The following is a 25,412-nucleotide window of genomic DNA, read 5'->3' on the forward strand; positions in this document are numbered from 1 at the left end:
GATGAGAACAGTAGTCCGATAAATCCAAATAATATGAATAACCAATCCTTATCTCAAAAATTCAGAAACGTCAAGGTCAATGAATGTCTCCTGTCTTTAATCCTCATCTAAAAATTCAGAAACATCTTTTTTTTTTTTATTATTTAATTCCTCATTGTCTGTGACTTTTTATTTGGTATTAGAAGCTGCCCTCTATTTAATAGAGATGTCCCCTTTCACAGCCTGAGGAACGTGCTAGATGGCTTGAAGAGACAGCACAACATGTTTTTGAATATTTGGTAACGGTTTACTTTCAATGAGAAGTGTCCTCAAAGCTTCTGACAAACTCCTGGTACAGAGAGACTGAAAGAATAACATCTAGTAGGCATTCAGTTTCTCTCCTATCTGTGCGTATGTATGTCTGCGTGTATGCCTTGCTAAAACTTAAAAAGTACACAACAAACTCCAACATTGTTGATATCTTTTTTTATTGGTTTAACCCTAAAAAAGAAAAACAAAATTATTTGGTGGGTCGAATGGTCATTTATATCATTTAATGTTATCAAGACTTATTCACATTTTTAAATATTATTATATAAAGGGAAGCAACTTTGATTCTTTTAATAAAGCTATTTCCCTTATGCCGACTCAAATTATGTGAGAGAGTAATGGACTATCCGAATAAGAAAAAGGGAGGGGAAAAGAGAGAGGAAAAGAAGTTATGTTATATTTTTGCTCCAGGCAATGCTGGATAGCCCTGCTAGTATATATATATATATATATATATATATATATATATATATATATATATATATATATATATATATATACTAGCAAAAGTACCCGTCGTTGACTGGGTTCAAAAACAGCCTACAGAAAATGGACTCTGATTTATGAAAGTATGATAGGTTATGAAAAGGAAGGGTTGTAATGAGATAGCTTTGAATTTGGGGGTATCAAAACCAAAGCAAAATATGATGAAAGTAAAAATAAAATAGATAAACCCCATAATTTATTATACCATACCTGTTCACACTGAAACACTTATCACAATATTCTGTGGATCTATATTAAAAGACCTTGTTAAACTTTGTGACATATTTCCATTCTATGGAAGTCAGGCGTGAACGAACACCCCATAATTTTATTATACCATATTTCTTCAAACTGAAAACTAATTATCAAAGTATACTTACGCAGATAGATATGAAAAGTCTTTATTAAAGTTTGTGCCTATATACATTCTATGGAGGCCAGGCGCGAACGCAGACCCCACAATTTTATTATACCATATTTCTTCAAACTGAAAACTAATTATCAAAGTATGCAGATAGATATGCAGATAGATATGAAAAGTTTTTATTAAAGTTTATGCCTATTTCCATTTTATGGAGGCCAGGCGTGAACGTAGACCCCGCAATTTTATTATACCGATCGCTATTTAAGTTAAAACATACTTATTATTATGTACATCTATATCAAAAACACTTGTAAACGATTTTTTTTAATTTTAAAATTTTTTATTTCCATACTTTATGGACCAGGCGCGAACGTAGACCCCACAATTTTAATGAACCACTGTTCTGCCAGATCAAACATACCCATTCCTGTGTCTCGATACATCTTCTATCATTATATGTAATCAGTTTTTTTAAAATAGTCAACCATATAGGAGCCTATTCGTGACCACAAACACACACACATACACACACACACACACACACACAGACATTCAGCTTTATATTATATATATATATATATATATATATATATATATATATATATATAAAATATATTTTAGTCATCGACATACAGACCTGTTTCGTTGTTTCACAACTCATCAGTGCCGCTAGACTAACACCTCTCCCAAGCCGAGGATCGAACCTAGAACCGTCGTGATGACAGTCGGCAGTCCTACCCCCTGACTACGGAATCGGTGGCCGAAATTAAACTGTCCGAACGTCTATTTAAATAAACATCCGTCCGCTATATATATATATATATAAAGCAAAGTTGTCTGGATATGTTTAATGGCATCATGGTTAAATGATTGATCTAAGAAGCAAACTAATTGCACATTTGGAATCAGCGCCTTTGATCCGATGTCCTTATCAATGTCAGAAATTCTTGAACCTTTTTTAAAAACTAGGATAGACAGAGGATGACCATTCATCCTCCTGCTATTCCCACACTTTTGAAGGCCTTATGTCTAACTTATGAGTGAAAGTAATGTTTATATTTGTGAATAAATAAAATATCGTTATTTGTTTCGTTCTTTGTCAGTAGAGGAGAAATCCTTCACTGAGGCGATCGTTATTTTTGTACCATTAAAAGTACCTTTTTAGGAGTAGTAGATAACTCTCCACTGCCTTCGAGCCAAGAAACAATTGGGTTCTAAGTAGGACATCCCCCAGTACAAAAAGTGAATGTGGTATTATGGTGGAAGAAGATACTAGCTAAGAGAAACTTTTGTTTAGTTCTAGAGTGACAAGGATGACCAACGACCCGTATTTTCCCTCTTTTGACTTGGCCTTGTGCCTAAGTTTTTTGTTCATGTTGAACTTACATTGTATTTTCAGCCCGAATAAAAGATTTTATAACAAAGTGTAGTATCTGTTCTTCAGATGCTACACTTTAATTTCTTGTTCTCTCTCCGTGGAGGAGAAATCCTTCACGACTGAGACAATTTTAATTTTTGTTCCTTTTCTCCACGTTAAAAAACGACCCTGGTGTCTAACTCTGTCCCGTGGGGAGGCATTGTAAATAGGAACTCTCCACATTAAAAAACAAACAAACAAACAAACAAACAAACAAACCAAAACACCTAAAGTAAATAAAGATCTTCAAAACACCTTTTATGTTTTGTTCAGTTTTAGGAAGCTATTCTCCCAAGCAAAGCATTGCCTCATCCTTCTTGTGTGAGGCATGGGTTTATTGTGTGTTGCCTAAGGTGAATATCAACAGAAATACAGGCATTTTCGTTTCTATCAAGAATAACACTTTAAACGGCATAATCGCGTTGACCCACCAGTTCTCGGCAGATCAAAGTTAAACAACGTTGAGCCTGGTTAGTACCAGACGGGTGACAATTTGGGAATTCTAGGTGCTGTCTGTATTGCTGTATGTGCTCTCTGCTTATCTCGGCATTTGTTTTCAGTCATCCTGTACATACACTTCACTTGCCAATGTTATTTAACAATGTCGATTCAGGAGAGGTGTGGGTGGAGATTGCGCACGAGGCACGACGTCCTGCCACAAAAAAATTTCACGCGCAAGCACCCCTTCGTGGATATCTATAGTCTGTCAAAGACTGAAGGAGCCTTTAACTCTTTCTAGGTAGCTGAATTTTTCCCTGCATTAAAAAAACAACAACCTTTGGTAGGAAGGCAAGTAGTTAGGCGCAAACTATCGCTTTCATACCACCACCACCACCCACCACTACAATCCATTTGGAGTCGGGAGTGAATCTATAAAAATACCTATCAGCGTTGGAAAATAATGCATGGAATAATAATAAGTTTTCTTCCCAGCACTTATTCACCTCTCATTCTGAAGGGAGGAAAGGAAGAAGAAGAAAAAGAAGAAAAATAACCCGCACGCGCACACCTTTGCACACACACGCACACACACACACACACACACACACACACACACACACACACACACACACACACACACATATAAAAAGTACACAAAAACCAACAAAAAACGCATGCACACAAAACAAAACAAAAAGGCACACATATACACACACAGACAATAAAACACACACACACACACACACACACACACACACACACACACACACACACACACACACACACACACACACACACACACACACAAACAACTATAACGCGCACACACAAAACGCACAAAAAAATAAACGCACACTGACAGAATCTCCCACACACAAAAACGCACACACACACACAACACACACACACAACAAGTACAGGCGCAAACAACACACACACACGTATGCACACAACAACAACAACAACAACAACAACAACAACAACAAAAACACACGTAAAAAACGCGCATGCACACAACATACACAACAACCGCACATTCAAAAAACGCACACACACACACACACACACACACACACACACACACACACTCAAAATAGAAAAAATGCACACACGTACAGCCGCACACACAAACATACATCGCACACACAACATACACGCAAAAAAAAAACAAAAAAAAACGGACATGCATGCACACACAACAAACATACACACACAAGCAATGGACACACGCACACAACAAAAATACACGCAAAAAAACGTACGCACACACAGACACAAGTAGCTTACACATAAAAACGTACACACCTACATACAACTAACACACACATACACATAAAAAACCGAACTAACCGGATGTAAGCAGCTTTCATCAAATCTCTACACAATTCAAACTAATCCGTTTTTTGTTGCTATTGAACCTTGAGAAATAATTTCGTTTGCAGATGTTAATGTTAATAATATCGCTTGAGTTTTCATCGGTGACGCAGAAGACAAAATATGTAAAATGTACTTAGGTTTAATAATAATAGACTTTCAGACGAAGTACACTTGAGAAATTCTAAATTGAGTCGTTAATCCGTTTTGTTGGTGCGCTTGCGCTACTAATAAATATTGTATCACCATTAGTAACCATGTCTGACGGACGGGTCACACATCCATGGGCCCAAACGTAAGTAAAAAAAAAAAAAACCCAAACAACAGCAAAAAAACAAAAAAAAAACAACAAAAAAAAAACGACAAAAGCAAACAAACTTTAAGCACGATGCACTGCCAATGATCTAAAATTAAGTCACATTTAAACACTATCATGAATTGTTTAGGGAAATCACAAAATTAAATAACAAATCGCAGAAAATCGTCGAAAATTCTGAAATGCTAGAAGACTGCACCTTTTCACTTCGACATTGTTTTTTGTTTATGCCTAAACTTAGATAATTGCTTTTATAGCCTATAAATTATAAATATATAAATTATAGATAACTCAATGCTCGACTCGTCTTGTATGATTTGTCTAACAATAAACAAGTTTAAATGGTAGAAATCCCTTAAAAATAGTGAAGGGGCCCTTCTTCGGTGCTTGTTAGGATAGAGTCAACAGATCAATTCTTAAAAATGTTTTAAGCATAAACAACAGTACTTACGTGATTCACGTCGATACATTTCAAAATTACAAAAATTCATCGAGTAGGAAATTATTTATACTTAAAGGTAATTTTAACAAAAAAAAAAAAAATCAGGGAAATTGCATTTTCACTAGCATACGAACACCTTAAAGATTGCGAATACAGGGGACATACTTATCTCCCTATTCGCCACTTTAATGGCTGACATACTGTTTTAAACCAAAGCGATAAACTTTTTTGTTTGTTTGTTTGTTTTACTAAAAAAACACAATAGTAGTTGTTCAACTCGATTAATTTTTTGTGATTTTTTTTGACATATCATTTTCAACATGACAAGTAAGTACTGCTGTTTTTTTTGTTGCTTAAAACTACATATTGAAAAAAATTGATTTGTCGACTCTATAACTAGTACCAAACTGAATTTCCATTAAAAACATGTTTTTTTTTTACTTTTTTTACGCCAATTCCAGCTAAATACAAATTGTAAAATTCCATGTCGCAATTAGTAACATACATAAAACATGTACTTTCACGATTTCACGATGCATTCAAAATAAATAACTACTACTACTACTACTACTACTACTACTACTACTACTACTATAACAACAAATGATGATGATGATGATGATGATGATGATAATGATGATGATGATGATAAATTGATTTAACAAGATATTGTAGAATAACACTATACGCTAAATTACCCCCTTCCCCTGAAGAAAACTAGCTACTACTTTTTCATGAGATTAGACTTGAACACCATAATAAACTTGGCGGGGGAAAAAGTTTAAAAAATCCAAATTAGGAACAAAGTGTAGTATCTGTTCTGAAGGTACACTTAGTCTTTTCTGTCCTCGGTCACTGAAGAAGATGAAGATGTTGTCCTTCTAGATTGGAGCAATTTTTATTTTTGTTCCAATCCAGAGTGCCGCTTTTTAGAGAAGCTGGATTTTCTCCACATTAAAAATCGACTTTGTGTCTAACTTTGCTCTCGTGAGGAGGCAAGTAAATAAAAAAAAAAAAAAAAAAAAAAAATCAAACAAAAAACAACTGACCCCCCCCCCTACAATTATTTTAGAATTTAGAGTGGCGGATCAACTTCACATATAAATTTAACATAAAATTTCCTGTAATCATGAAGGAAGACTCATTTGTTTAAAGAACGTAACTTTGCATTTATAAAGAGATGAGTTTTTTCTTTCATACGATATCTTGGGGGTAATTGTGACCTGGTAGACCAACACAATTGATTTATGGGGGTTAGGTTTTCTGGTGTTCTGAAAACGAATATCGCATTTACAATTGGGGCCGCAACTAGTTTCCACAATACTGAAAAGATACTTTTCCGCATGTTTTATGTAGTAATATTACGTGGCGGCCATAGCTGTCCGTATTTGTAATTTTTTTTTTTTTACTTCGTTTCCACCTTTTAAAATGACGACTTCTAGGTTGTAGAGTATGCTGAAAATGAATATCGCATTTAAATTTTCCGCAAATAAGTAGTTTTTCGGATATTAAGCAATGTAATTCTTTGTTATAAATGGTGGTCATTATTGTACGCGCACGCGCGCATATTTTGCCGCGCATACGCGTATAACAATGGCCACCACTTAATAACATAAAGAATTACAGTGCTTACTATCCGGAAAACTACTTATTTTCAGAAAATTTAAATACGATATTTTATGTCATAAGTTGTGGCTATTGTTGTGCGCGCGCATATATATATATATATATATATATATATATATATATATATATATATATATATATATATATATATACACACACAAAAGATTAACTCCTCTTGAAAATTCATTTCGTCGTTTCTTTTTTGAATAAATATGGGCACCACGTTTCATTACTACATGAAATATGCGGGGAAAATATCTTTTCAGTATCGTAAAAACTAGTTGCCGGACCCAATTTTAAATGCGATATTCGTTTTCAGCATAACCGAAAACCCCACAAAACAGGTTTTTTAAAGGTGGGTTTTGTGTTGGTCTACCAGGCCACAATAACCAATTTGGGACACTAATTGCTAGAAAAGAAAAATGCGATTATTTTTTTAAAGAAAATGTTGTTTATTTATTTAATAAAAAAAAAAAAATTCGACTTATTCTGTTTCAAACAGTTAACTTTATGATTGCATTTTTTAAATTTTGTGTTACACTAAATAAAGTAGTTAAACATAGTCGCATCGTTCTTTACTTACAATTAGTGTCCCGAATTATTGGATGAAAAAAAATCTTTTAATAAAAGTAGAGTTACGTCCCTTTGACGAATCAGTCTTTTAGGATAATTAATCAGAATTTTATTTTTGCCATGAGAAATATAAATCATTTTTAAGACGAGGAAGGAGAGTAATCTACCTTTTGGGGAATTACGCGTGGTTGTATTACATTTTCACCTATTATTTATTTACTTTAGGTGTTTTGGTTTGTTTGTTTGTTTTTTAATGTGGAGAGTTCCTATTTACAATGCCTCCCCACGGGACAGAGTTAGACACCAGCAGGGTCGTTTTTTAACGTGGAGAAAAGGTACAAAAATAAAAATTGTCTCAGTCGTGAAGGATTTCTCCTCCACTGAAAGAGAACGAGAAATGGAAGTGCCGCATCTGAAGAACAGATACTACACTTTGATCTCGACCAAAAGGCCAAGTATTAGGGAAAGAAGAGATCTTTTCTAAACTCGTTCAGTGAAGGAGAAATCTTTCTAGACTGAGTCAATTTTTTTTTTCCCAAACTAGAGTACCCCTTTTTGGAAGAGCTGGATTTTACCCCCCCCCCCCGCCTCCAAAAAATGACTATAAGTCTAATTCTGTGAGAAGACTGGTTGAATCTTAACAGCAAATCGAGATTAATTCCTATTTCAGTCGCAACAATTGTTTACTCTTAAACAGTTTATTTTTTTTACTTAAACCATGTTTTAGTTGAAAAAAAAATAACAGAATATTACGTTTCAGAATTTTTTAGATGAAGATTGATAACTTGTATTATTTGGATAATTTGTATTATTTGGATAATTTGCATTATTTGGATTATTTGGATGATTTGTATTATTTGGATAATTTGGATCATTTGGATAATTTGTATTATTTGGATAATTTGGATTATTTGGATAATTTGTATTATTTGGATAATTTGCATTATTTGGATTATTTGGATTATTTGTATTATTTGGATAATTTGTATTATTTGGATTATTTGCATTATTTGGATTATTTGGATAATTTGTATTATTTGGATAATTTGTATTATTTGGATTATTTGCATTATTTGGATTATTTGGATAATTTGTATTATTTGGATAATTTGTATTATTTGGATTATTTGTATTATTTGGATAATTTGTATTATTTGGATTATTTGGATAATTTGTATTATTTGGATAATTTGGATAATTTGGATAATTTGGATTATTTGGATTATTTGGATTATTTGGATAATTTGGATTATTTGGATAATTTGTATTATTTGGATAATTTGGATTATTTGGATTATTTGTATTATTTGGATAATTTGTATTATTTGGATTATTTGGATAATTTGTATTATTTGGATAATTTGTATTATTTGGATTATTTGGATAATTTGTATTATTTGGATTATTTGCATAATTTGGATTATTTGGATAATTTGGATTATTTGGATAATTTGTATTATTTGGATAATTTGTATTATTTGTATTATTTGTATTATTTGTATTATTTGGATAATTTGTATTATTTGGATAATTTGGATTATTTGGATAATTTGGATTATTTGCATAATTTGGATTATTTGGATTATTTGGATTATTTGCATAATTTGGATTATTTGCATAATTTGTATCATTTGCATAATTTGGATTATTTGTATTATTTGGATAATTTGGATTATTTGGATAATTTGTATTATTTGGATTATTTGGATAATTTGGATAATTTGGATTATTTGGATAATTTGGATTATTTGGATTATTTGGATTATTTGGATAATTTGTATTATTTGGATAATTTGTATTATTTTGATTATTTGTATTATTTGGATAATTTGTATTATTTGGATTATTTGGATAATTAGTATTATTTGGATAATTTGGATTATTTGGATAATTTGTATTATTTGGATAATTTGTATTATTTGTATTATTTGGATAATTTGGATAATTTGTATTATTTGGATAATTTGTGTTATTTGGATTATTTGTATTATTTGGATAATTTGTATTATTTGGATTATTTGGATAATTTGGATTATTTGGATAATTTGTATTATTTGGATAATTTGTATTATTTGGATTATTTGTATTATTTGGATAATTTGGATTATTTGGATAATTTGGATTATTTGGATAATTTGTATTATTTGGATTATTTGGATAATTTGTATTATTTGGATAATTTGTATTATTTGGATAATTTGGATTATTTGGATTATTTGTATTATTTGGATTATTTGGATAATTTGGATTATTTGGATAATTTGTATTATTTGGATAATTTGGATTATTTGGATAATTTGTATTATTTGGATAATTTGTATTATTTGGATTATTTGGATAATTTGGATAATTTGGATTATTTGGATAATTTGTATTATTTGGATAATTTGCATTATTTGGATTATTTGGATAATTTGTATTATTTGGATAATTTGGATCATTTGGATAATTTGTATTATTTGGATAATTTGGATTATTTGGATAATTTGTATTATTTGGATAATTTGCATTATTTGGATTATTTGGATAATTTGTATTATTTGGATAATTTGTATTATTTGGATTATTTGCATTATTTGGATTATTTGGATAATTTGTATTATTTGGATAATTTGTATTATTTGGATTATTTGCATTATTTGGATTATTTGGATAATTTGTATTATTTGGATAATTTGTATTATTTGGATTATTTGTATTATTTGGATAATTTGTATTATTTGTATTATTTGGATAATTTGTATTATTTGGATAATTTGGATAATTTGGATTATTTGGATTATTTGGATTATTTGGATAATTTGGATTATTTGGATAATTTGTATTATTTGGATAATTTGGATTATTTGGATTATTTGTATTATTTGGATAATTTGTATTATTTGGATTATTTGGATAATTTGTATTATTTGGATAATTTGTATTATTTGGATTATTTGGATAATTTGTATTATTTGGATTATTTGGATAATTTGGATTATTTGGATAATTTGGATTATTTGGATAATTTGTATTATTTGGATAATTTGTATTATTTGTATTATTTGTATTATTTGTATTATTTGGATAATTTGTATTATTTGGATAATTTGGATTATTTGGATAATTTGGATTATTTGCATAATTTGGATTATTTGTATTATTTGGATAATTTGGATTATTTGGATAATTTGTATTATTTGGATTATTTGTATTATTTGGATAATTTGGATTATTTGGATAATTTGGATTATTTGGATTATTTGGATTATTTGGATAATTTGTATTATTTGGATAATTTGTATTATTTTGATTATTTGTATTATTTGGATAATTTGTATTATTTGGATTATTTGGATAATTTGTATTATTTGGATAATTTGGATTATTTGGATAATTTGTATTATTTGGATAATTTGTATTATTTGTATTATTTGGATAATTTGGATAATTTGTATTATTTGGATAATTTGTGTTATTTGTATTATTTGTATTATTTGGATAATTTGTATTATTTGGATTATTTGGATAATTTGGATTATTTGGATAATTTGTATTATTTGGATAATTTGTATTATTTGGATTATTTGTATTATTTGGATAATTTGGATTATTTGGATAATTTGGATTATTTGGATAATTTGGATTATTTGGATTATTTGGATAATTTGTATTATTTGGATAATTTGTATTATTTGGATAATTTGGATTATTTGGATTATTTGGATTATTTGGATTATTTGGATAATTTGGATTATTTGGATAATTTGTATTATTTGGATAATTTGTATTATTTGGATAATTTGTATTATTTGGATAATTTGTATTATTTGGATTATTTGGATAATTTGGATTATTTGGATAATTTGGATTATTTGGATAATTTGGATTATTTGGATAATTTGTATTATTTGGATTATTTGGATAATTTGGATTATTTGGATTATTTGGATTATTTGCATAATTTGTATTATTTGTATTATTTGTATTATTTGGATAATTTGTATTATTTGGATTATTTGGATAATTTGTATTATTTGGATAATTTGTATTATTTGGATAATTTGGATTATTTGGATAATTTGGATTATTTGGATAATTTGTATTATTTGGATAATTTGGATTATTTGCATTATTTGGATTATTTGGATAATTTGGATAATTTGCATAATTTGGATTATTTGGATAATTTGTATTATTTGGATTATTTGGATAATTTGTATTATTTGGATAATTTGTATTATTTGGATAATTTGGATTATTTGGATAATTTGGATTATTTGGATAATTTGGATTATTTGGATTATTTGGATTATTTGCATAATTTGGATTATTTGCATAATTTGTATTATTTGCATAATTTGGATTATTTGGATAATTTGGATTATTTGGATAATTTGTATTATTTGGATAATTTGGATTATTTGGATAATTTGTATTATAATTATAATTTGGATTATTTGGATTATTTTTATTTATTTATTTATTTTTTTTTGTTTACAAGGAGGTCACCACTTATCAAGGCCCAGGAGCCACTCAGGGATAAGGGTTATTGCATGTACAGTACGTTGTACGTTAGTGTTGAGATTTCATAAAGCGTCTACTTAAGATGGCAGTTCATCAGGAATTTGTTTACGTTAGATTTGAAGACATCCAAGTTGTAGTCAGGTGGGAAACAGGCAAATGGAACAGAGTTCCACTGGCGTGCTGTTCTAAGAAAGAAGCTGTGTTCATGGAATCTACGTTTTGATTTAGGCACAGATAAAGAGTGGGGAAAATTTTTGGCAGTGGCTTCAGCTAGACGGGTGTTTTTCGTAAAAGATTAGCAAGGGGGGACTAGAGATTGGAGCTCAGACGAGCACTTGCCATGGAAATAAGGGTAAAACAAAGACAGGCTCGCAACGTCTCTTCTGTGGGAGAGAGATTGCAGGGAAGAGAAAAGGGCATCCCCCACTAAGCCACAAAGTCTATTTTGTACTCTATCAAGGTGGGATAGGCTATTTTTAGCAGCTCCTGCCCAGATATGGCAGCAGTATTCCATCCTTGGACGTACTTGGCTTTTATATAGATAGAGAATTGCATCAGTAGTGGGATATCTTCTGGAGCGGTAGAAGGAACCCACCATCTTTCCAGCGACCCTGGCAACAGACTTGATGTACGTGTTCCATTTCATATCAGGAGTAAAGGTCAAGCCCAGAAGCTTGTCAAAACATTGAGTTTCTCCTAGGCGAGAGCCATCCATTACAATTTATGCCAGATGGGGATCAGAGCGTTGATGGTGTTAAGATATTTGGATAATTTAGATTATTTGTATTATTTGGATAATTTGGATTATTTGTATTATTTGGATAATTTGGATTATTTGCATAATTTGGAGAATTTGGATTATTTTCATAATTTGGATTATTTTCATAATTTGGATTATTTGGATAATTTGGATTGTTTGGATAATTTGGATTATTTGGATAATTTGGATTATTTGGATTATTTGGATAATTTGTATTATTTGGATAATTTGGATTATTTGGATTATTTGGATAATTTGGATAATTTGGATTATTCGGATTCTTTGGATAACCGTTCTCATCTTGAGTGTTATTCGCACAACGTTTCAGCCGATATAACCTCCAAACTTCTTCAGGTGTATCTTATCGAACTTGAGAATCTTTCTGTCAAACTTGGAAATCTGCATGAAATTTGGAACAGAGCCCTTTAATTAATCGATGCAGATAGCATGTTCTCGTTTTGTCATCCATGACTGGGTAGAAGTTCTAGGTAATTCACATTTTTGAGTGTCAACCACACTAAGGATTAAACCCTCCACCTCCAGAAAAGTGTCACTTACAACTATCCACCCATATGAATCTCCTCCATACGACTCATATGAAACTCTCTGAACAATACAAGACACAAATGAAAAGCAACTGATTCAATATGAAGTGCAGATGATCCTCACTTAATATTAAAGCTGTCTCTAAGTCTTCTGTTTATTTAAGTGTGCCTTTCAGCATTTCTGTCCATTGCTTAACAACCTTCACCGGCTACTTGCTTGCTTCTAATTTACGCAAAGCCCACCAAACAATATCTCTTAGAATTCTGACAAAAACTTCCTTCAAATCCATAAAAGAATAATACGGGTTCTTCTTATCAAGATACTTCTCTTGTCTTTATCTCAGGATAAATTGAATATTACAGTAAGACCTCAGGAAACGGCATTAAAAATTAGTAACAAAATACAGTACAGTATATAATACATATGTATATAATCAAATGACATTATAAATAATACCATAAGGTGGGGCAAATACCGTAACCAGAGGCCGGAAAAACATTGTATTCCACATTGTAACCTGAAAAAAACGTATTCTTGGGCCACCGTATCCCAAGGTTTTAGTGTAGTTGTATTTTACTCAGGCATAAAATCATTCCACATTTCATCTATATTCATCTGACTCCTTATTTGCTGCTCAATTATTTTCTTAACCATTTTCAGGATCTGATCCATCTTTAAGTCTCTATAATCAACTTTATTCAGTTTTCAGAACAACCTCATCTTTTATAATCTGATTTGTTTAGTCTGTGAGCATCTCAATGCCTGTTTCATCTGCAACTTTCAGCATTTCTGTAATGACACCTTTATACTTCTTCGATTCTCAGTGTGGGCAACCGAAAAATACAATTGCGAATAACTTTGGACCTCTATCCAGTCATGGTTGACAGAACAAGAGCATGCAACCCTCATGAAGTAAATAAAGTGTTCCGTTTGAAATTCCATTCAAATTCCTGGGTTTGACTGAAACATTCCCGAGTTTGACAAGATTTATCCTTCTTCATCTTACGGCTTCCCATACCATTTCTTCCTCAATTCTTATAGCTTAAAAACCGCTTCTGCAATGTGCTCCAAAAAAAAAAAAAAATTCTTCGTTTCTATTTCTCTCTGTTCTGCTCTAAGCAAGTCTGTCGACCTAGTCCGCAAATTCCAAAACTCCATTATGAAAAGTTTCAAAAAAAAATACATGATTAAACCTGGATCTCCAACTTCCAACGTAGACCCCCACTACCATGTCTCCTTCTCCAACATGAGGGGTCTGCATTCTAATCTATTATTCCTAAGCAAAAAAAAAGCATTGGACAGACTATTTCCCTATATGAGTACTCTAACTTAACTTCCAAATCTGAACCCCAAGATGGCCATGGGCATGGAATATGTGCCTATATTAAAGATAGCTTTCCATGTGGTAGGGACATTTCCAGAGAAGATCCTAACTTACCCTATATGTGCTTCCGGGTTGCACTTGCTCACACTATTGTGTTTATATTTACTCTCTGTCATCCCCGACAAAAGCAGAGTTACTATCCTTAAAAGCATCTCTGAGAAAATTGACCACGTCCTTATTCTTTAGCAAACATTCATGTATGTGGAGACTTCAATGTTCACAATGTGGAATGGTTAACCTACTCAAACAAGACCGATGATGAGGAGAGGTTCTGTCATGATTTCTCCATTGCTTATTACCTCACTCAGATTGTTCATGAACTCACCCGTGTGCCCGACACTGACGGCCAGTATGCAAATCTCCTCGACCTTTTTCTCACAACTTGCCCTGAACTATGTTCAGTTTCCATTCTGCCTCCACTTGGATCTTCCGAACACTCTGTTGTTTCAATTAAGATAAAAATGAAATGTAATAAGTCCTCAGACGTACCTCTCCATCGTACAGTATATTGATACTCTATGGCTGACTGGGATAGCTTCTGTACATTTATATCTGATCTATCTCTGTATTCCATGATTAAAAAGGATGTGTCCTCTATAGTATCAGACCTAGTGGAATGGTTAATTGTAGGTGTAGACCGTTTCATACCCTCAAAATGTTCTAGCAAAAATCTAACAGGTTCTCTCCTGAATGTGCTGCTGCCATTGCGCACAGAAATCACTTTTCCATTGCTTCCAACATAATAGATGTACTGAGACTAAGGCCGCTTTCAGGATTGCTAGCAACCACTGTAAAAAAGTAATAAAGAATGCAAGAGAGTTGTATGCTCAGTCCAAGGTAGCTGAGTATCGGCTTGGTTCCCACCAGTTTTGGCAAATAACAAACAGAATCCTGAACAGAAGCATGTGCTCCATCCCAACTATAATCAATGAACCTGAGGTAATCTCGTCAGCATCAGACAAAGCCAAACTCTTTGCCAAAAACTTTGCAGCTAATTCTACCCTTGCAACCAAGACGCCAACCCCCAATATTTCCTCCTGTATCAGAAAACATGCTATGTGATATACAAATACCTGTACATGATATTGCCAAGCTAATCAAAAACCTTGAATTATAATACTCAAAAAACTTCAACCAGAACTAGCGCCCATACTTACAAAACTGTTTAAACGTTGTCTTAATGAGAATTGCTTCCCATCACACTGGAAAATCTCATCAGTGTGTCCTGTATTTAAGAATTCAAGTGATTGGTCATCTCCATCCCAGTACAGGCCAGTAAGTCTCCTGTGTGTCATGAGTAAGTTACTTGAATCTGTGTTAAATAGAGAAGTAATCAACCATCTCAGCAAAAACAACCTTCTTAGTGACATGCAATATGGTTTCCGTTCTGCTAGATCTACAGGAGATGTGATTACAGTTATATCTCATAGGATTAGCAAATTTCTTGATGGAGGCTACATTTGTAGGGCAATTGCTCTTGACATGTCAAAGGCCTTTGATAGGGTATGTCATAAAGGTTTACTTCACAAGATCTCCAGCTATTGTATAGCTGGAAATGTCTTCTCAATTATTAAATCATTTCTCTCTGATAGGTTCATAAGAGTAGTAGTTGATGGGCAGAAATCAGAAGCTCACAGTATTAATGCTGGAGTCCCTCAGGGGTCCATCCTGGGCCCAACTCTCTTCCTGATCTCCATTAATGATCTTCCAAATCACATCATTACATCATTCATAGACATTTATGCTGATGACACTACCATCTATGGTAGCATATCTAAGACTGCAAACGACCAAGTTCTTTTTGATTCTCTCTCCTCTGATCTTGGGCACATGGTACAATGAGGAAAGAAGTGACTGGTTACTTTAATGCATCTAAAACCAAGCTTTTATCTTTGCATCATTAACGCTCTGATCCCCATCTGGCATCAATTGAAATGAGTGACTCTTGGGGAGGCCTCATGTTTTGACAAGCTTCTGGTCTTGATCTTTACTCCTGATCTGAAATGGAGCACATACATCAAATGCGTTGTCAAGGCCACTGGAAAAATGGTGGGATCCTTCTATCGATCCTGTAGATACCTCACTGCTGATGCAATTCTCTATCTATATAAGAGCCAGGTATGTCCAAGAATGGAATACTGTTGCCACATCTGGGCAGGAGCTGCTAGAAAGGACTTATACTGTCTTGACAGAGTTCAAAATAGACTTTGTAGCCTCGTAGATGTTCTTTTCTCTTCTTTGCAACCTCTTTCTCACAGAAGAGATGTTGCGAGTTTGTCTTTCCTTTATCGTTATTTCATGGCAGGTGCTCGACTGAACTTCAATCTATGGTCCCCCCTCACCAAACTTTCACAAGAAACACTCATCTAGCTGAAAAACCTATCAATAATTCCCCCCCTCTTTATCTGTGCCTAAACCTAAATGTAGATTCCATGAACAAAGCTTCTTTCTTAGAATTGCACACCTGTGAAACTCTCCTCTGTTTTCCTGCTTACAATATGGTTGTCTTCAAGTCCAACGTAAACAAGTTTTTGATGAGCTGTTCCACTTAGTTAACAAATTTACCGAATTTCCGTTGCTATCGATTACTATATTGTCCAATTGACTACTGTACACTCTTTAACCCTTATCCTCAAGTGGCCTCTGGGCCTTGATACATGGTGATGCCTATGTAAAAAAAACCTACCATAATTGCATTCTAAATATTCCACTTGTTCTGTTCATTTGTTGCTATGTCGTATTTATGAAAATGTAAATTGCTTAGTTTTGTAAATTGCTTAGTTTTGCAGATTGCTTAGTTTTGTGGATTGCTTAGTTTTATAAATTGTTCAATTTTGTAGTTTGCTTTGTGTTGTAAATTGCTTAGTTTTCTAGTTTGCTTAATTTTGCAGTTTGCTTAGTTTTGCAGTTTGCTTAATTTTGCAGATTGCTTAGTTTTGTAGATTGCTTAGTTTGGTAGATTGCTTAGTTTTGTAGATTGCATAGTTTGGTAGATTGCTTAGTTTTGTAGATTGCTCTTTTTGCTTACAAGTCAATATTTCTCTACTCAATTGTTTCTACTTTTATTGGATATATTTATCAACTTCCTCATTCCATCTTAATGTCACTTGATATCTTGGAGGTTATTTCTTCTACTTACAAATCTGGTTGTGGCATAATGAGTATGTTTTTTGCAATGTATGTATAAAAGTCAGTTCTCTATGTTTTTGGTGCATGCGAGTATGTAGCTATGTTTATCAATAAAATGACAAATTCTTTTTCTATAAAAACAATCATACTTTATTTAACAACAGGTCTGTAGTGTGTGGCAGAGAGAGAGAGAGAGAGAGAGAGAGAGAGAGAGAGAGAGAGAGAGAGAGAGAGAGAGAGAGAGAGAGAGAGGAGTTGTGGCAATATACAAACCGTGCGTCTCTTCTCATGTCTCTATCTTCTGTCTCCCTCTTTTCCAAAACCCGTTTATGATTACATAACTTTGCATCTATTGTTTCTCTGTTTAGCATTGATGCTTCCGATTTACATCACAGATCAGAACCTGGACTATTCGAGTCTGTAGATATTCGAGATTGTAGACATAAAATTGACAGAGTTATTGCATAGGGAAATGTACACACACAAACAAACACCCAGACAGACACTTTCACTTTTATAGATATGTAAATAGATAAGGCGCAGTTTGATTGCCTCATTGATAATTTTGGAGGTGAGTTAACACGTGTGATTTTGGAACCAGAGTTAATAACGCTTAGTATGTTATAATTACGTATCTTAACAATAGTTGATGTGTTATAACTAGGGCTATGACAACAGAATATTATTTTCATTGTTTTCACTCTCGGGTATATATCCCACACAATTAGTCAGACTTAATCAACCGAGAACCACATCACTCTATATAAAAGCATATAAGATATCAATGGATACACACACGAGAGTCAAAACAATGAAAATAATATGCTGTTGTCCTAGCCCTAGTTATAGTGCATCTTTTTTGTGGTCTCTTGGTCTTACTGGATTCCAGATCAAGAATTCATCTCGTCTGTGCTGTTAGTTGGGGTAACATCACTTGGAATAGGTGCGTTATTCCTCATAAAGACCAGTGTACATTAGTCATACCGAAGAGATCTTATTTGTGATGCGAATACTATGTGATTTTGAATATTTAGTCAGGGTTTACTTGTATGGAAAAGTATCATCATGCCAGTCAGGATGTTGTTAAGAGTAGGATAGACAGAAGATGACCAATTCCCATATTTTGATGGCCTTTTGCCTAATTTATTAAGGTTTTATCATCATATTATTTAAATAAATAAATAATTAAAAGTGTATCTGTTCCATATCCTCCTGGGCATTCCCACCACCTTTTGGAGGGGAGACGAAATTAGAGAGATGGTTGGATTTATTGTCTGCCACCCAAGGTGCTCTCATCCATAAAGGAAAACTGACACAACTAAACATTCTTTTTTTTTTCAGCTGGACCATAGGAACATAAACTAATAAACTAAATAATAAAGCTCTACGATTGAAGCACGGAGAGAAGCAGAAATGGGTGGAGTTCAGGGAACTCCCGTCATGCCGGCCACAGAAGAAAATCGATTAGGCCTTTTTTTTTTTTTTTTTTTTTTTTTTTAAAATTTTTTTCCTTTGAAGATTATAATGCAGGGTATGAGGCAGCCAAACCAGCTGCCAACATTGCCCTGCTTTTTATTGAAACCAACCGAGAGCTCTTTTTAGTATACTCGTTGTTCCTTTAAGTGCAATTGTCTGGATCTCTTTTGCACTTGGTTCACCAGGAATATTAGTTAGGTAGGACTTCAGATTCTTCTTCATAAGCCATATGGCACGTATAATAACTGGTATGATTGATATCTCCCTAAGATTCCAGTTTCTTTTCATATCATACACGAGACCTTGATTATGACTAGGGCGGTGACAATAAAATATTCTTTTCATTCTTTTAACTCTCAGGTATATATCCAACACAGTTAGACACACTTAATCCGAGAACCACATCCGTCTATATAAAAACATATTAGATATCAATGGATATATAATCAAGAGCTAAAACAATGAAAAGAATATGCTGTTGTCACAGCTCTACTTATGATATATGGAAGTTAAACCTTGCCAGTAAGATATGAGGGGGACTTGGCCATCTACGTTATCATGCTGAAATAATGACGTTATCATTTAGAAAGCCATTCTTAGCATGGGGGGGGGCGTGTATTGTAACTATGTTGTATTTTCATCTAAAAATGTAATATCGTAAAAATTTTAAATTTAACTTTAAATTTATTAATGTATAATATTGTAAGACTTTAACTTGAAAATACTATTATAAAAAAAAAAAATACCACGGTAACATTGATGCATAAGCACCCTTTGAGGGCATGTGTTACATAGAGAGAAATGATATGAAAATGGTGCAATAAGAATTGAGAAAGAAATGATACGGGAAGCTGTGAGTAAGATGAAGACGAGTAATATCTGGCTAATAAAGGCATGTTCAAATATAAGGCAGAGGCAAATGGAATAAGAATATAGATCCAAAAACAAACATGTAAGAAGTGTAAGACAATGAAGAAGGCTGAGAACTCAGATCAAATTAAAATATCATATTTAAGTGTATTTCACGCCCGGGGAAAGCAAGCCCCCCCCCCCTCTAGTAAAAAATAATTTTATCTACTGTCAATAATAACAGTAATAACATTGAATAAATTTCAGTTTTGAATAAAAAAAAAATAACCGGTTAGTTTTTTTGTTTTTTTAATTTGAATAAAATAACAAAGGTTAGATTCTTTTTTATTTTAAGTTTTTTTCTTCTTTTAATTAAAAGACTTGGGGTTTTATTTTCTATAAAAGCAAGAATCAAATGAATAGCAAAATCTTAAGTACTTAATACAAATTATATACAAGATGAGTTTCCTCTGCCTATTTTGTGAAAAGAGAGCCAGGAGCAACTCAATTTTTTTATGGTACACAAGTACAGGTTCTTCTTCGTTATTGTACCTATTTACTATGCCTCCCCACGGGACAGAGTTAGACACCAGGGTCGTTTTTTAACGTGGAGAAAAGGTACAAAAATAAAAAATTGTCTCAGTTGTGAAGGAATGATCCTCCACCGAAAGAGAACAAGAAATGGAAGTGCAGCATCTGAAGAACAGATACTACACTTTGATCTTGACCAACGAAAATTGATATATTGAATTTCAAATGAAACCAATGGTATTTACTGAATTGTCATGGCGCAGTAATAAAAATATAAAACAATACAATAAATAGTGAAGTAGAAAATGAATTATTAAAGAAAACAATTTTTGAAAATAATTAAACAAAAATTAACTTTGCTAAATTGGTCAAAGATTTTCAATTTTCAGAAAAGATTTACCTCCCTTTTTTACGATTAGAACTCTCCAGTTTCTTTTTTCTTTTTTTTTGCAAAACTCAATTTTCGCTAATTTTGTTTGAAAACTTTTCATTAATAATTAATTTTCTGACAATCTTTTTTCACTGATATCGTCTTACGTGATAGTTTCTATATGGACAACTTCGCTCAAATTATCTTCATAAGGAACTCGTGCCTCACTCTCCAATAACCTCTCTCTTACAATCTTTCCTCATTAGCAACAACTTCCTTTAAAGTTCAATAAATGATTGTAAAACAATCAGTCAAAAGGTTCACCCTGTGTTTTTTTCGATTTCATTCTCTCCCACCAAACGCTTTATTAATTCTATCAATTGTGATATTATGAACTGTTCCAACCACGCCCCCCGCCCCCAGAGCCATGACTCCAGAGAATGAGGAAGAAATGATACCCAAAAAGGAAAAACAATGGGAAGTGTGATGAGACAAGACTTTTGATAGTTTCCAGGTAGTTTCAGCTAGGTGTGGCTGAGATGACGAATCATTTCCGCTTATCAATTACCATACCAAAGTGGCACTCACCCTAGATGGACTGAACTGACTTCCTCCAAAGGAGAAAGTTTCATGGGAATATCAAATTCACAAGCGGTTTACAGTTGCTTGTATATCCCTGTCAGAGAAGATGACGATGTTATGTATTTTCAGTTTCTTGCAGCGAGGTATCGCCGTCCTCCTACATACAGTGGCTGGTATTCTCAGGAATATTTCTGGAATCTGGACGGAATTTTTAACAATATTTTCTGGCATTGTCCATTACCTATGCAACGGGTGGGTTGAACCAGCTTCCGCCAAAGAAGAAAGTTTCATGGGAATATCAAATTATCAAGTCGTCTCTAGTTGCTTGTATATCACTGTCAGAAAAGACGATAGTGTTAGGTTTTGGCAGTTCTTTGTAGAGAGGAATCGACGTCCTCCTACATACAGTGCCTGGTATTCTCAAATTGTCAACTATCTGGAACTAACCAGGTTCAACATTGCTTAATTTAGGTGATCTATCAGTCAGTGTGAGACAAAGACCAGACGAAACTAAAGAGTCATATTTTAGCTTGAATACAGTCAGAGCAAATTGGGAGAGAAAGTTTGGCAGATTTACCAGACATGGTATGCATTGAACGATAATAATGGCCTTGACAGTTAGATCTTAGTTGATATATGGAAACTTAAGTAAGATGTAGACACTGGCGTTTGGGTGTCATTTTCTACAACAATGTTACACAGACACTCAGAGCACAACTGACTTATACACAATGTATCTGAATTTGTGTTTTCGCTTGTGAGTCTGAATTGCATTTGCTTTTTGTATGCATGTAAACCAATACGTTACCTTGGCAATTGCCGAGGTAATAGACGACATGGTCAGATCAAGAAGATGAAATTGAACAGAAAACCACAGCACATGAACGTTGGGGTCGATAGCTGTCAGCAACCTGCATATGATCTAACACAGGCATATGTACACAGTATGATGATATTGTGGAACTGAAATCTAACCAATGAGGGTTGAGGACATGCGTTGCATGGATGGAGTTGATATGAGAATAATACAATACATGTGTAATGTGTTTCTGAAAGAAAAGCTTAGTTCAGATGATCTCAGGGAAGGATTAAATTTGGTTGATATAGAGAGAGATGTGTGCATATCAGGAGACTTTGATAGTTTAGCCACATTGAAATAATGGATAGGAGTTTTTGGGTGCGTCAATGTAGAAAATTTCTGGTAGCAAGTTCAATTCATAGAGAAATGCAAGTTAAACAAGGGATGACCCGATAATGATCGACTTGAGAGAAAGAAGGATAAATAAAGACCTGGCAGAGATAGGTTACTTGGGAAGTCTTCTAAAAACAGTCCAATACATGTGAATTGACTTTTAATTGACTTTTAATTGACTTTTAAACTGATGATGATGATGATGACGACGATGATGATGATGACGACGATGATAGTGGCGTCTGCTTTTTGGTTCACACTGTTTGTTGTTTTGGGTGGCGGAAAATGTCTACTTTGTGATAAATATTTAATGTTGAGTAAAATTAATATTTTTTATAAATCACATTATTAATATTTCTTCTTCTTCTTCTTCTTCTTCTTCTTCTTCTTCTTCTTCTTCTTCTTCTTCTTCTATATGTTGTACATTTCGCTTACCTGGCCTTTGGCCGAGATCAAAGTATAGTATCTGTTCGTCAGATGCTGCACTTCAATTTCTTGTTCTCTGTCAGTGGAGGAGAAGTCCTTTACGACTGAGACAACTTTTTTTTTTTTTTTTTTTTTTTTTGTTCCTTTTCTCGACGTTAAAAAACGACACTGGTGTCTAACTCTGTCCCGTGGAGAGGCATTGTAAATAGAAACCATGACTGTAATGCTAAGAATGATAAAGTTATCTCCCTTTAACTAATATCCTCCTTATCCACATTGTTTGTGCGCTCATTATCGACGTCGATTTTGGCCTTAATAGAGCTGAAGGGGAAAAGATAATAAAATATCAGAACATAAAAAATGATATAAAAACATGGTCTCTGAAAGAAATAAAAATTATACCGGTTGTGATAGGAGCAACTGGCCTAATAAAAAAGAATCTTCAGAAATACTTAGAAGCAATCCCAGGAAGACCAAGCTGCAAGGAAATACAAATAGCAGCCATAAAGAGAACAGCATCTATTCTTAAAAAAAGCCATCGGATATAAATTTAAATCGTAACGGAATCAAGTGTTAGCTCCAGGAGGGATTAACCTCTTGATCTCTTAAAACTAACTGATGTAAAAAAAAAAAAAAATTGTGACATTACTTTCCCCATTACAAATCTATTGACATCTTCGTCTTCTTTACATAATTGAACGAAACATTGTCATGATCGTGTAGCGATCATGACAATGTTTCGTTCAATTATTTATTAATAACTGAAGACCTCATCAGGCAATGTTGTTTTTAAGAAAGTCAAGTCCTCAATAAAGCAAAAAAAAAACAAAACAAAAACAATTTCACAAAAATTGCAATTTGAAAAAGTCACATGGTTGCCCAATAATGGAAAAGTAAAAAATAAAATAAAATGTAAAGTGTAAAATATAAAATATAAAAGCAAAATAAAAAATAAAATATAAAATATAAAATTAAAACAAAGAAACAACAAATAGAAGCAAATTTAAAAGAAAAAAAAAACAAAAAACAAAAAAGGGAAGGGACAAGGATTATTAAAGGATGAATTAAAGCAATGCTCTTTGTGTAAAAAAAAAAAATGGGTTTAACTCGTTTGGACAATGTTTAATCATTATAATTTCACAAACCCATCTTAGCAACAGCAGCCAAATAGTATAACGGTTAGAAGTACTGACTGCCATTTAAACGGTCAAGTTTCAATCTTGACTTGAAGTAGTTGCTAGATTAGCCACACTGAAGAGCTATGAAATAATAAAACAGTCTGTCTGTAGATGACTATAAATGTTCCCTATCTTGGGTTGAGTATATTGGGCAGAAACAAAACAAACTGCCGCTAGCATATAAAGAACTGGACAGTGTTTAATCATTGTAATTTCGCATATGCATTATAGCAGCAGCCGCCGAATAGTGTAATGAGTAGAAACACTGACTGTCACCTAAGTGGTCGAGTTTCAATCCTGGCTTGAGATAGTTGCTGGTCTAGCCACGCTGAATACAGGGAAATAGTCTGTCTGTGGATGACTATATATATATATATATATATATATATATATATATATATATATATACCTATATATATATATTTAGTGGAGATGGTAATTAATAAAAACTGAAGAAAGTGCTCAATACTGTTGTAGAGCAAATATGCGTTTTATTTTTTATTACCCTATCTTTCTGTTAAGTTACATTATTGTTTCAGCTACTCGGCCGTTTTTTTGGCCGTCTGTAGCTTCCTCAGACTTTTACAGTCTGAGGAAGCTACAGACGGCCAAAAAACGGCCGAGTAGCTGAAACAATAATGTAACTTAACAGAAAGATACAGTAATAAAAAAATAAAACGTATATATATATATATATATATATATATATATATATATGTATATATATGTATATACATATATATGTATATATATGTATATACATATATATGTATATATATGTATATACATATATATGTATATATATATATATGTATATATATGTATATACATATATATGTATATATATATATATACGTATATATATGTATATACATATATATGTATATATATATATATACGTATATATATGTATATACATATATATGTATATATATATATATATGTATATATATGTATATACATATATATGTATATATATATATATATATATATATATATATATATATATATATATATATATATATGTGTGTGTGTGTGTGTGTGTGTACTAATTAATTGGAAACGGAATCGGGAATTGGAAAAATCAGAACAACTTTTAAGGGTATCAGAATCGGAAAAATAAATACCTACTTTC

The 25,412-nt window shown here is 32.6% G+C and overlaps 1 protein-coding gene across 2 annotated transcripts in view; it reads left to right on the top strand.

Moving 5' to 3' along the window:
* Positions 1-4,410: 4,410 nt before the first annotated feature.
* LOC145246653 (protein inturned-like) overlaps positions 4,411-25,412 on the top strand; it is a 223,613-nt gene continuing 202,611 nt past the window's right edge. For both annotated transcript variants that reach the window (XM_080108361.1, XM_080108360.1), the window contains exon 1: positions 4,411-4,686. In XM_080108361.1, coding sequence (XP_079964487.1) covers positions 4,649-4,686 — 38 coding nt within the window. In that variant the 5' untranslated portion in view covers positions 4,411-4,648. The remainder of the gene's footprint in view (positions 4,687-25,412) is intronic.

Source organism: Euprymna scolopes, chromosome 24 (genome assembly GCF_053919585.1).
Source record: "Euprymna scolopes isolate OS-2025 chromosome 24, ASM5391958v1, whole genome shotgun sequence".
In the NCBI taxonomy this organism is placed as follows: domain Eukaryota; kingdom Metazoa; phylum Mollusca; class Cephalopoda; order Sepiida; family Sepiolidae; genus Euprymna; species Euprymna scolopes.